We start from the raw sequence: 12,839 nt of genomic DNA on the forward strand, positions 1-12,839 counted from the left end.
GAGCAGATGGGGAGGAGCCTGAGTAAGTGGGAGGAGTCTAAGCAGGTCGGGAGGAGTCTGAGCAGGTAGGGAGGAGATGAGCAGGTGGGGAGGAGATGAGCAGGTGGGGAGGAGTCTGAGCAAGTGTAGGAGGTGGGACCCCCGCCTCAGGCATTCAGAACACCAGGCGGTGCTCAGCACAGAATGTGGAGGAGGCTTGCCCCTGCTAATCGTCTCCAGGTAAGGTGAAGTTCCTCTCTGGCCTTAGACTATCTGTTCTCTCCTAGTGTGTACTGGGGTTTCGGGCCCTATGGGCTGCATGTAATCAGAGATCTCTCCAGTGAGAGGCTGTGGCATCTGCCTCTGGCCAGCACACAGAGGCCCTGGCTTGGCTAGGATGCGGGTCTGCAGCTAGCGCACGGTTGGTTCTGGACAGGGATCTGGCAGCCAGGTTCCTGGTAGGAGGTTGAGTAGGACCTGAGGAATGATCTGAGGGATCTCTAAAGGGGACCCATCGGGGCTCTGGGGGGCATGGGAGTCCCAGATTCCTTCAGGCCTCTTGGTCCTGTGTCTGCCTAGAGCTAGGGACTGGCTGTTTCTTGTCTGTCTGTCTGCCGGCTCCTATTGCTCCATACTGCAGGGTGGACAGTAGCTCTTGATGGAGTTCACAGAGCCTGAGGGCGGTGGTGTGGGGAGGAAGACGGTGCTGGGATTGTGGTGTCACACCACAGAGGAGTGACTTCATGTGGCCTCTCTTAGGTCACAATCAACTTGTGTGGGATGCTCCGTAAATACCACATCCTGCAAGGCCACGCACAACACTCAGTTTCCTGTGACTAACATCCCCTTCAATGAGCCATCCCCTCTTCCTCCTCCTTTTCTCAAGATGAGGCATGCAGGCCAGGCCAGCGTGCACTGGCCCAGGAGTGTATCTTAACCTAACACTCTCCCTGTAGGAGATAAACTCCCGCTTCCCACTTCCTCCTTGAGCCAGGTGGCCCATCCCCACTGCCTGGACTAGCCTCTTCCTCTTGTCCATCTGTCTCCCCAGATGGGGGAGAAGACACGTCGCCATTGGCCCTTTTTCTAACTGGAGAGAGACCATATGGCAGGTTGGCAGGAGCTGAGTACTGCCATCGCTAGAACGCCGCCAGCCAGAAAGGGCAGCTGGCCGTTCCCGGGCTCTTTCTGTGGCCCATGGCTGGAAGGGGCGGAGGCCCAGATCAGGACCCTGGGCCTGGTTCCCTTGACCATGTTTGAGACTTGCTGTGTGTCTAGGAGTGATCAAAGGACTACCCGGTCCTCGTGTGTGTGTGTGTGTGTGTGTGTGTGTGTGTGTGTGTGTGCGCGCGCGTACACAGGTGTGCCCTGGCTGAAACAGCCACCCTCAGTGAGTGCCTTTGCCACTGTGTATGTCTCCAGCTAGCAAGCCACCTCCTGCTCTCTCACACGCAGCTCTGTGTCCACCCCCGGGGCCTCCAGTGTGACTAGCACCTGGGGGCATGGCATCTGTGCAGACAGATCAGGTGGAAGCCCAGGGGACATAGGACAGCAGCTATGGAATTGGCCACAATTTAAGAGATAGGATGCTCCCCAGCTCCACCAGTTGCCTCGAGGGTCTTGTCTAGAGCCCCCAGCTCCTGGCAGGGTAGGGCTGGGCCAGGCAGACTATCTGGGCTCCAGTTTCCTCATGTGCCCCAGGCAGTGGTGACCACAGGTGGCCTCGGTTGCTCTCCACAGGGGGCATGCAAGTGGGCCACTAATATATGAATGGCATGGCCTTCTGCCTGCACCCACCTGACAAGCTTCTCCAAGAGCCTCTGGGAACTGACTTCAGAGTGCTCCCTGGTGTCCGCTGGCCACAAAGCTGGGTGTATCCTGGGACACTATGTTCACCCTGGCCCACCCCAGCAGCCGCACATGCAGCTCTGCCCCAGGACCTGTGGGGTGCAGGGTCTCTGGGACAGGGATAGGAAGTGTGTAGACATGGGTGCGGGGACACCAGTGACCAGGGTGGCTATTCTCAGACTCAAGCCTTCAAAGAATCTTCTCAGGTGATACTGATAAAAATAGCCGATGCTTCCAGGTCCTTGCTGGGCAAGAGACAGCGGGTTTGCTCACGCTGACTCACAGGTTCCACAAGAAGCCAGTGAACTAGGTCGCCTTCTAATCTCCACTTTATAAATGTGATCTTTGAGATGCAGAGAGGCTGAGCGACTGCCTTGAGGTGACCCAGCATTAACTGGTAAGAACAAGATTGCACATAGGCGGTATGGCTCTTGCTAGCCTCCACCAGGGACACCGAGGCTCAGCGTACTTACGTGTTCCACCCAGGGTCTGCATTGACGCTCTGGTTGGTGTTTGTGACCGTGATGTGGGTCTCTGGGAGTCAGTTTCCTGGGCTGTGTTGGAGAAGTGGGGATCTCAGACTTGGTCACTTAGGCTGATGGGTGGGGCCTCTCCACAGGAGGCGTGTGCATCGCCCAGTCGGTGAAGATTCCTCGGGAACCCAAGACCGGGGAGTTTGACAAGATCATCAAACGCCTCCTGGAAACATCCAATGCCAGGGCCATCATCATCTTTGCTAACGAGGATGACATCAGGTAGGGTGGCCACGGCAGATGGAAGCCCAGGCATGTCCCTCCAGGAAGATGGAAGGGGCACGGGGTGAATCAGAGAGGTTGGACCCCCAGGCTAGAACCCTTCCCCTCTCTGTTTCCCACATCCATCCTGCCAGCCAAGTGTCCAGTGGGACACTTAGGGGAGAGGCTGCCGCCTCGTGGACTTGAGACATGCTCCATAGCCCTAATTCACCTGCTGGAGGTGTGATCTCAGCCAACTTCCCTAATCTCTTGCTCTCACTGTGGCAGGCGGGCCCCTTCCTAGACCCCAGAATTTGTGACTCTAAGCACAAGGACTGTGGAGACCCTGCCAGTCCCTCCGTGTATCCTCCACGCCTGCACAGGGGTCAGAGGTCACCAGCCCAAGGGCCCTCTACCGACTGTGTCTGCAGACCCTTCCCAGCTTCCCTCCTTTCCTCTCGCTTCTCACTTGACCCCCGCTTCTAGAAACCCCTGTCACGTCCCTGGGGTTCACCTTTGAGAGAGAACCCTGCTTATGAACAGAACTGGGGGAAGAGGTAGGCCTGATTTCACAGAGGAAAGTGAGCCCCAGGCTCAGTGACCCTCTCCTGGAGCCCCCTAAGGTCAATGCTGGCCCTACTTCCCCCTTCCAACCCATCCCTATACTCTGCCCGGAGCCCTGATTTGCAGCAACACAGAAGACCCTGGGACAATGCAGGAATGGGGGAGAAAGGACCCACTCAGACAGGGCTTCCAGGCAGATATGGTCTCACGTGGAACCCTCTGGGACAGAGGCAGGCACTATGAACCTCTTCAAAGCACACAAGTCCCCCAGATATTGGTGCCAGAGCTCTCCATGCCCTGAGGGCAATGGTTGCTTAGTGACCGCAGGCTCTGAGTCTTCCCTTTGCCCCCTGGCTCCTCTCCGACACCCCTAGAGCCAGCCCTGCCTCCTGCTGTGCATTCCTCTTGGGGACCCCTGCTTCTGAGGGGACCCTAGTTCAGAGAAGCCCCTGATTGGGAAGAAGGGTGATGGTCCGGGTCCTTGTGCCTGGGGTGGGGCTGGATGGGACTCTGCCGAGCCACATGGGCAGCCTGGCAGGAGGCAGGCTGTTTCTGGAAATCCACGGTGTTTTCAGAAGTGGACTGAGGTAAAAATAGACGCAGGTGATGGCCTGAGTGTGGAATGAGAGCTGTACTCCCCTTGGCTTCTCAGACTCAGGAAGCATTAACAGGACTGTGGCTGAGGTTCCATGTGCCTGTCCCATCTGCCATTAGTGGTGGCCCAAGGTGGGTGGTGGCCTGCTAAGGGGCCAAGACTTGGCAGAGATGAGAGCAGGGACCTTGGGTGGCAGCAGGTTCCAGGGCTTGGGGAGAATATTTCCCCTCTAGAAGTCCAGTTCATGCTCTCCCCTAGACTTCTGCATGCCTAGACCTCGCACCCCAGGACCCTGGGCCTGCACGAGCAGTATCTGGGGTCCCTGTCTCCCACAGGAGAGTTCCCAACTCCTCTCCAAGAGAGTGAGGTCAAGGGCCTTTTACCCGCTCCTCTTCTTCCCTCTGAAGAGCTGGACTCGAGAGACCCAGTTCAAGACCAGTGGAGTGCCACTGGTCTCCTCAGCCCTGTGATGGGCTTGGGCTGTGCCCCTTGATCAGTCCCCCCCCCCCGCAGCCCGGAAGAGCAGCGGTTAGGGCTGAGAGCACTGGAGCAGTCCTGGAAGGGTCTGACCTCTGGCGGAGGAGGGCCGGATGGACGAGCACCTTGTGGCATCCATGTGAAAGAGGGCCATGCTGTGGGGTGGCCTGATGCCGGAGAGCCTGCCTCTGAGAGGATAGGGGTCCCACAGATGTCATCTGGAACCCAAGTAGAGGCAGACATAGATTTGGGGACACACGGGTGGTCTTTGCAGAGCCAGATGTAGGCTCACGGAGATAGACCTGGATGAGAAAGGTCGCTATAGTCACGTGGATAGGCATAGGCCAAAGAGCTGGGGACTCCAGGCCTGGAGCACTGGCAGGCAGCAGTGATTGTGAGCCCGGGGCGAGGGGCGAGGGTACAGTCTGGGGGTGAGCATAGGTTGTGCGTGGGGTATCCTCTGTGGCTGGGAGTAGGAGCAGGCATGGGTTCTGGGCTCTAGAGTGTGGATGGAGGGTCCAGATACAGCCTGGGAGATAGGCATGGAGGGTGGGGCAGCCGGGCAGCCGTACATACCTGGGCTGGGCTGCTGTGTCCCCACAGGAGGGTGCTGGAAGCAGCGCGCAGGGCCAACCAGACTGGCCACTTCTTCTGGATGGGCTCTGACAGCTGGGGCTCCAAGAGCGCTCCCGTGCTGCGCCTGGAGGAGGTGGCCGAGGGTGCTGTCACCATCCTCCCCAAGAGGATGTCTGTCCGAGGTAGGCCCAGCAGGTGGGGATGATGCCCCCCCCCTCATGGCTTCCTGTCCACTCCCGTGCTCTTCTGTCCTCTGTCTTGTCTATCTCTTCATTGGCCTGTAACCGCTTGCATGCAGAGGCCTCTAGCATGACGGAACAGGAGAGCAGGCCCGGGACCGTCTCTGTGGCTTCTTAGCTGCTTTGGGTTGTGGGATAAGCCAGGCATGTGGTCATGGCAGAGTCCCTAGCCTGCCCGACCCATCCCTCTCCTATCTTGGACCCTTCCCCTGTCTCGGAGAGGGCTCTGCAGGAGAGGTCTGCGTGACAGCATGTTTGGGTGAAGCCTGCTCAGGGCTAGTGGCAGGGACTGGGCACCCTGCTCTGTCTTGCCTCCCTTCCTTTCTGCCTTGCCCACACCCCTTCCTCTTGGGCGAAAGCCACAGTCATCTCGGGTCGGAATAAAGCTCTCTGGCCGGAGTCTTGCAGGGTGTGGGGCATGAGGTCGGCATCCTGGTGGTAGCCTGATTTGGTAGCACCCCGTCTCATGAAGGGGAGATGGCTCCCAGGGCCTTCTGGTTACCTTTGTTCTACTCGGTGAAAACCAGTGTTGAGGTGACAGGCCTGGAAAGGACCTCAGGAGCCAGCCTCTCATCTGCCTCTCCATCACTTGCTGAAGGTCACAGAGAGTGTCCTCTCTTCACCTTGAGGCCCAGCCAGCACAGGCAGTGGAAAATTCCACACCCCCTCAGTCACACTGAGCCACGCTGAGCACAAAACGACTAACCGGTGCGGTGCGACAGATGCCGGCCTCTGCCGGGTCCTCATTTGGCCTCCCGGCGGCTCTGCCATTGACTCACAGAACTGGGATTTGAACCCAAGACTTAAGTGCCCTTTCTGTCTGGGACGTTGGGAACATTTTAAGGACACTGGTTCTCATCTGTTCTTTTGTTTTTGAGACAGGGTCTCATTAAGTAGCCCTGGATGTCCTGGGACTCACTAGGCAGACCAAACTGGTTTTGAATTCAGAGAGATCCACTTGCCTCTGCCTCCCTAGTGCTAGGATTAAAGGTGTGCGCCACCACACCTGGCCGCTGGTTCTCCTCTGGAGATATGATTGGTTGTCATAGTAATTGGGTGATGCTCCTGGAGTCTGGTGGGTGGAGGCCAGCCGTGCTATTAAACATCCCATAATAGTCCACCCAACAAAGAATTGCCCAGCCCCATCACAGGCCAGACTACATTTCCCTCTGTCCCTCGTAACTCAGACAGTCCCCTGAGTTACATTGGGATCCCCGATGGGATGAGCCTAGAGGGTCTCTGGCAGAGGGAGAGGGCACTGCCCTACCAGTGCCATCCTCAAGGTAGAGCTGCCTGAACAGGAAGGGAGCTGGGCAGCTTGCAGAAGGCGAGAGAAGCCTGCAGATTTTGTCGGCAATGGGGATGTTCTAGACGGAGGAGGCAACCTGGTCTTGTTGTTTGCTCTAAGTGACCCCCTGCCTTCTCTGGCCACACTTTCCTCCATGTGCCCAGGCTGGGCCTGACCTGTGAGGGCATCTCTGCCATGCAGGCTGTGGCCCTAAATTATATGTGCTCCCCGGGTCCTAACCCAGCTCTTTTCATTTTGCATGGCACAAAACTATGCCGTGTCTGTTTTTGTTTTTATTTTTTTAGCTTTGTCTGGGTCCCAGGTCAGAGGATGCTTCTTTCCCTTCCTGGTCCCGGTTATCTGCTTGCCTGGGTGTGTGTGTGGAGGGCAGGGAGGAGGCCCTGACACCCCCATTCCCTGCCAGGGTTCGACCGATACTTCTCCAGCCGCACGCTGGACAACAACAGGCGCAACATCTGGTTTGCCGAGTTTTGGGAGGACAACTTCCACTGCAAGCTGAGCCGCCATGCGCTCAAGAAGGGAAGCCACCTCAAGAAGTGTACCAGTGAGCACGCACCTGTGGTGGGGCGGTGTCGGCAGAACGTGGGACCGTGGGAGTGGGGACTGCAGGGGCGGGGCCCCGGGGGAGGCGGAGCCTGCAGAAGGTGGGGACTATGGGGGTGGGGTGGGGGCCTGTGGGAGGCGGAGCCTGCAGAAGGTGGGGACTGTGGGGGTGGGGTGGGGTCCTGTGGGAGTGGCGTGGGGTCCTGTGGGAGTGGCGGCAGTGCCTGCTGGCTGCGAGGCCAGGTAGATGCTAGGCTCCCGAACTCCAGCCAATCGTGTGGCACCAACCCTGTTCTCTGGCCAAATCCAGAAGAGTCAAGAGCCTAACTAGTGAGGCTTAAGGACTGGTACTCAGAGGCTGCCCCTCCCGTGTGGACGTGCGATGGGCGAGGCCTGAGAGTGGAATTGGTAGGGGCTGAAGGAACAGGGCTACAGCCAGAGTAGGGCGCAGCCCACAGTGGCTCTGAGGGCTCAGAGTGCGAGGCCTGCGCTGTGTTCCCTCGGAGGGCAGAGCTGGAGGAGGTTGGCCCCCAGGTCTCACAGAGGTGTCTCACTGCCTTGGGATTCATTGTGCTGGACTGACCTGCACAGCCGGTTCCATGCCTGCCATTCAGCACCGGGCACCCCCGACCTGCCCGCCAGGGGCTTCACCGATCACTCAGCAAGCGCTGGGCTTGCTCACGGACCGCTTGGGCCTGTTCTTATGGAGGATGGAGAACAAAAGCGCCTGAATCCTCATGGAGTTTTCATTCTAATGGAGAGACAGACGATAAACAAGATAAATAAATCATGGGCTGGGTCAGAGGGAGAGGCGCTGTAGAAACAAAATCCATTCGAAAAGGATCAGGAAGAGCTGTGGGGGAGGGCAGCCGCCCTTCATAGCCACAGGGAGCACTATGGGGGAAACTGAGCCCCAAAGGGGTCACGTGGGGGGAGGTCTGAGAAAGGGATCTTAGTTCCCACAGGTGCCAAGGGCCAAGGCAGGGTTTGAACCAAGGCCTGAAGCTCTTCACCCCGAGACTGCAGCCTGGCCCTTGCTTCATGTGCATCTGGACCCAGGTCCTGAGAGCTCTGGATCTGAGCAGCTCAGCCGCAGGAGCCCCCTGTGCGACCTGGTGTTCTGGGTGCTATATTCATGTGGTACCTCACCGAGGGTAAAGGCTTCTGTCTATGGCCTCTGGAGTGTCCTGGGCAGCTAGTGCGGGAGATGCGGGTGGAGACACGCCTCAAGGAATCTTTGGCGATTGAGGTTCCCTAGGTTGGGGGGGGGGAAGGAGCTAGATGAAGGGTGGAGTGGGGGTCGGGAGCATGAGAAATATGCTGCCCTCTGGTGGCTGCAGCCCACAGGGACGAGCAGCCACTGGGCAGTGCCGTCCTCTTGGGGTCACAGTCTGCAGAACATGTGTGTGGGTGTGTCGGGGGGGCAGTGTGTGTAGCTATGCATGTGCACGAGTGGTGGGCCTGAGCTGGGGTGTGTGTGTGTCTCGTGTGGAGTTTCATGAGTCTGTTTCTCATGCTTCTGCACGTTAGGCTTCTGATTGACAAGATTTCATTTCACCCTCCCAATTCTAGAAGCCCTTCCATTCCAAGTGTAAAAGAGGCTATGGAGACTCAGAGAGCCCAAGCAGTGTGAAAGGTTGCACAGCAGTGTCAGGCAGGAATCACAGAGGCCGTGCAAGTACGGACGTATGGGGCTGGGGCGATGGCTCCGTGGGTAAAGCACTCGCCCCGCAGATGTGAGGACTTGAGTTCTGATCCCTTCTGCTCACCGGCTCAGCAGTGAAGAGCGTTTACTGCTCTTGCAGAGGACCCAGGTTCTGTTCCCAGCACCTATAGGGTGGCTCACAATTATCAGGACTTCCAGTTCCAGGGCATCCGATGCCCTCTTCTGGCCTCCGTCAGTACTGCATGTACATGGTGCACAGACACGCAGGCAAAACACTCATACACACAAAACTAAACCATAAAACCAAATAAAAAGAAAAGCCAGGCATGGCCTGCACTTGTTATCCCAGGGATGGAGAGACTGGGGGACACGGGGATGTGGGAGGAGGTGGTCCCTAGCTTTCTGCACAGCTCGCAAACAAAAGGTGAAAGGTACCCGTGCAGTGACCCCAAGGCTGTCATCTGACCTCTGCACACACATGTGCATGTGTGCCTCTCCCCACAAACACGTGCGCACACACATACATACAGAGACGCACATGTCTAGTGACGGAGGCTGAGCCTTCATGAGCAGGTGGATCATGTGTCCTGTCCACTTGCTGCCTGTGTCCCTCTGGGGTGGGAACATTGTGTGGACACCCTAATCATGGCTTCCCAGAGCCAGTTCCCAGGGTGGGTAGGCATGCCTGGAAGTGGGGCGAGATGGACAGTTGGGGCGTCCTGCCCCATCATCTAGGTGAGGACCAGGGCTCTCTGGAGTCCCCTCCTGTCTGTGGGGATTCAGACTCAGCTTCAGACTGAACACGTCTGAGGCAGTGCCCAGGTGCAGTCCCAGATCCTTCACTGCCTGATGGAGCAGACAGAGGCCTTCTGAGCTTGTGGAGCTCTGCGGGGTGCCTGGGGACAGCTCTGTGACCCTCTGGCCTTGGATTGCTCCTTTGAGAAATGGGGCTGACGGGAGCGGCCCAGGGGGGGTCTGCAGGAGGAAGGGAGGGCGCTAATGGAGGCTCTCTGAGCTGGAAAGCGGAAGCTTTGCAGCCTGGCTGTGCATTAGAGCCACCTGGGGAGTGCTGAGGTCCCCTTCACGGGTGGGAGTGACTTTTAAAGCTCCCTTGGTGCCTAAAATGGGACTTGGGGTGGGGCATTGGATTTGCAGCTTAGTGCACAGGAAATGACCTGGAGGAAACTCATGAATGCTCGTCCTTGACTCCATGGGGCAGTCGGGCACCCTATCCCGAGAGCGTCTATCTTGTTTACAAGGTCTCTTATAGCTTAGGTTGGTTTCAAAGTCTTGATGTAGTTGAGGGTGACCTTGGACTCTTGACCCTCCTGCCTCCACCTCTCAAGCGCTAGGACTGTAGGCACCTGCCACCAGGCCTGGTTTGTTTGTTTTTGAGTCTCACTTTGTAGCCCGCTGGTCTCAGCTTTACAGTGATCCTCCTGCTCCCGCCTCCCTACTACTGGAACCACACTACCCGGAACACCAGGGTTTTAAATCGCCCAGTTGTTCTCTGCAGACACCAGGGGCTTTGTGGCGAGGAGGGGGAGGAGGGAGGCAGTCATTGGTGTAGGCACAAGCAGATGGATAGGATGCCATGGAGGGACAGCACCCAGTGGAAGACCTGCCTATCCCCCGAGTCTGTCGGAACAGATTGTTCTGCTATAGAAGATGTCATCCTGAGGGCGGGTGATTTAGGCTGTCTCAGGCCTAGAACCCATTTCGTAGAAGAGAAAACTGAGGTCCCTCCCAAGCATCATGGTGGTAGAGTTGGCTGGATGCAGTTTGACTCTAAGTATCATGGCCTTGGAGCCGAAGTAGGTGCCATACCCTACTCCACATCTCCCTCTTTCCCCCCTAACTCCAGGGCCTCTTTCATCTTCATCCAAACAGCCAGATGCCTGGTGGGACTTGCGTGTGCACCTTCCCACTGCGTTGGAGCCTGGCTTCCAGCCCTTTCCCTTATTGGCACTGCTCTGCTCCTTGCAGTGGTCCGAAGGTGGCTTCCTCTGGAACAGCTTTGTTTGGGATAGAAAAGAGGAGAAGAGGCAGCAAGACAGGCCATGCTGGGGACCGTGGAACCTGGCCCTGGGTCCTTGGAGGCCAGAGAGAAGCAGTGCTCATTCCCTGGGGTCTGTTAAGTGGTGGGGCTACCTGGGGGGCTCCGAGGTCTCAGCATCGCTCGAGGGTGCACGGACGGCTGGCCTGCAGTGATGGGTACAGGTATGTGGATGCAGATGAGGAAGGCACCCGAGTGCATGGGATTCTCCCAGCACAGCTGTGGGAGCTGGAGACCCGGGTGTGTGTCTCGCTGCAGCCACTTGCCAGCGTGACCTTGAACAGGTCCTCATTTGTAACTGGCATTCTGCCACCCTGCTCAGCCTCCAGAGCCCTGGGACGGGATTGGCCCTCCCTCACAACCTCACTGGGACGATGGGAGCTGGCTTACTGTTGGCCCGTGGGCTGCCCACACTGACTGAGACGGGTCACGGAGAGGAGCAGTCTGAGGCTGTCAGGCCCAGGAGGGCAGTGCCTGCCACCTGCCTCCTCCATGTCCAGCCCCTCCCCAGGAGCTCACTGAGCAGGCTTGGGAATTAAAGTCATAAACAAAGCAGATGTGGCATCCGTCTTTTTGACAGCGCTGCCAGCCAGGTGATGGCTGAGCGGAGGAAGGCTCGGTTTATGAGGAGATCGGAAAAATTTACTGTTGGCTGCTCCCAGGGGCTGGAAGTCCGGAGAGGGAGGGCGGGATGGGATGGCAGGGGCTGTGTAGGGAGGCGCTGGTTACCCATCGTGCTAGCTGCAGCCATGACAGCAGGACAGCTATCCCAACAGCCAGCTTAAACTGCATTCACCCACACATCAAGATCTGTCCTAGGATTTTGTGTATCATCTTTAAGGCAACCCACTTTACAGATGAGGAACCTGAGGCCTGGTGAGGTAAGCACTGGCCTACGGTCGTACAGGTGGTAATGACAGAGCTGGGATTTGGACCCAGGGCTCTAGAGATGTCCTGCCTTAGGCTTCTTTAGGATCTTCCTACCTCTTCTCCATGGAGGGACCAAGGAAGTCTTCCTTTTGGGAAAAGTGAGGAAGGACAGTGTTTTGGGAACACCTACTATGTGCCACCTTGCACCCATTACGAACTCGTAGTTGTTCAGACTGTCAGGTGTTTGGTGACCGGAGCATGCGCAAGCCTTTCTCTGGGTTACACGGCCCTGAAATCGCTGGCTTTTATTTAGAGGCTGGCTCTGTGGCTGCAAGACGGCTCAGTCAGAAAGCACTTGCCTTGCAAGCGTAAGCAACTGAGCTTACCAAGCCCGATGTGTGGATGTGTGTGTGCCTGTGATTCCGTTCTAGGGACAGGGAGACAGACAGATCTCTGGGCTCGGTGACCAGTCAGCCTAGCCCACGCAATAAATCTGGGCTGGTGAGAGACCCTACCTCAAAACAGAAACAAAAAAATCCCTATGTGGATGGCTTCTGAGGAATGACATCTGAAGTTGACCTCTGGCCTACACACACACACACACACATGTGGAGACCTAAAAATATGAGCCTATTTTTGCTCCAACCCTGGTAAGTGGTATACTTGATGAAGCTGGTCCTCCACACACACACAGGACACATACATACACGCACATGCACATGCGCGCGCACACACACACACACACACACACACACACACACACACACGACAGGGTGAGAGGGAGAGAGGGAGAGAGGCTGACTCTGCCCAGCCTGTGCTCATTGAGCAAACCTGCCTCAGAATGTTCTGGCAGTCCGGCCAGGAGAGTGGTATAGTCTGACAGCTCCAGAGAGGAGAGAACTGGTCCTGGGGGACACTGGAAGGAAGCTGGGAGCTCCGGGAGCCTAGATAACTTGTACGGTCAAGAGAGCAGTGTGTGGTGAGCAGAGAGCGCTCAGGTCAGGTGGAGGGCAGTGTGTGCAGAGGGCGGAGGGTGGTGTGTACAGGGTGCGGTGTGTGCAGAGGGCCGAGTGTGCAAAGGGCCGTGTGTGTGCAGGGGGCGGTGTGTGTGTGCAGAGGGCCGTGTGTGTGTGCAAAGGGCCGTGTGTGTGCAGGGGGCGGTGTGTGCAGAGGGCTGTGTGTGTGCAGGGGGCAGTGTGTGCAGAGGGCGGTGTGTGCAGAGGGCGGTGTGTGTGCAGAGGGCCGTGTGTGTGTGTGCAGAGGGCGGTGTGTGTGTGCAGAGGGTGGTGTGTGTGTGCAGAGGGCAGTGTGTGTGTGCAGAGGGCAGTGTGTGTGTGTGCAGAGGGCCGTGTGTGCGTGCAGAGGGTGGTGTGTGTGTGCAGA

General features: G+C 57.5%; 1 protein-coding gene across 2 annotated transcripts in view; it reads left to right on the top strand.

The window, feature by feature from the left end:
* Grm4 (glutamate metabotropic receptor 4) overlaps positions 1–12,839 on the top strand; it is a 94,556-nt gene that overhangs the window by 61,691 nt on the left and 20,026 nt on the right. For both annotated transcript variants that reach the window (XM_013351222.2, XM_005360385.3), the window contains exons 4-6: positions 2,447–2,582; positions 4,801–4,955; positions 6,725–6,865. In XM_013351222.2, the coding sequence (XP_013206676.1) occupies positions 2,447–2,582; positions 4,801–4,955; positions 6,725–6,865 (432 nt within the window). The remainder of the gene's footprint in view (positions 1–2,446; positions 2,583–4,800; positions 4,956–6,724; positions 6,866–12,839) is intronic.

This window comes from Microtus ochrogaster, linkage group LG2 (genome assembly GCF_000317375.1).
Source record: "Microtus ochrogaster isolate Prairie Vole_2 linkage group LG2, MicOch1.0, whole genome shotgun sequence".
Taxonomy (NCBI): domain Eukaryota; kingdom Metazoa; phylum Chordata; class Mammalia; order Rodentia; family Cricetidae; genus Microtus; species Microtus ochrogaster.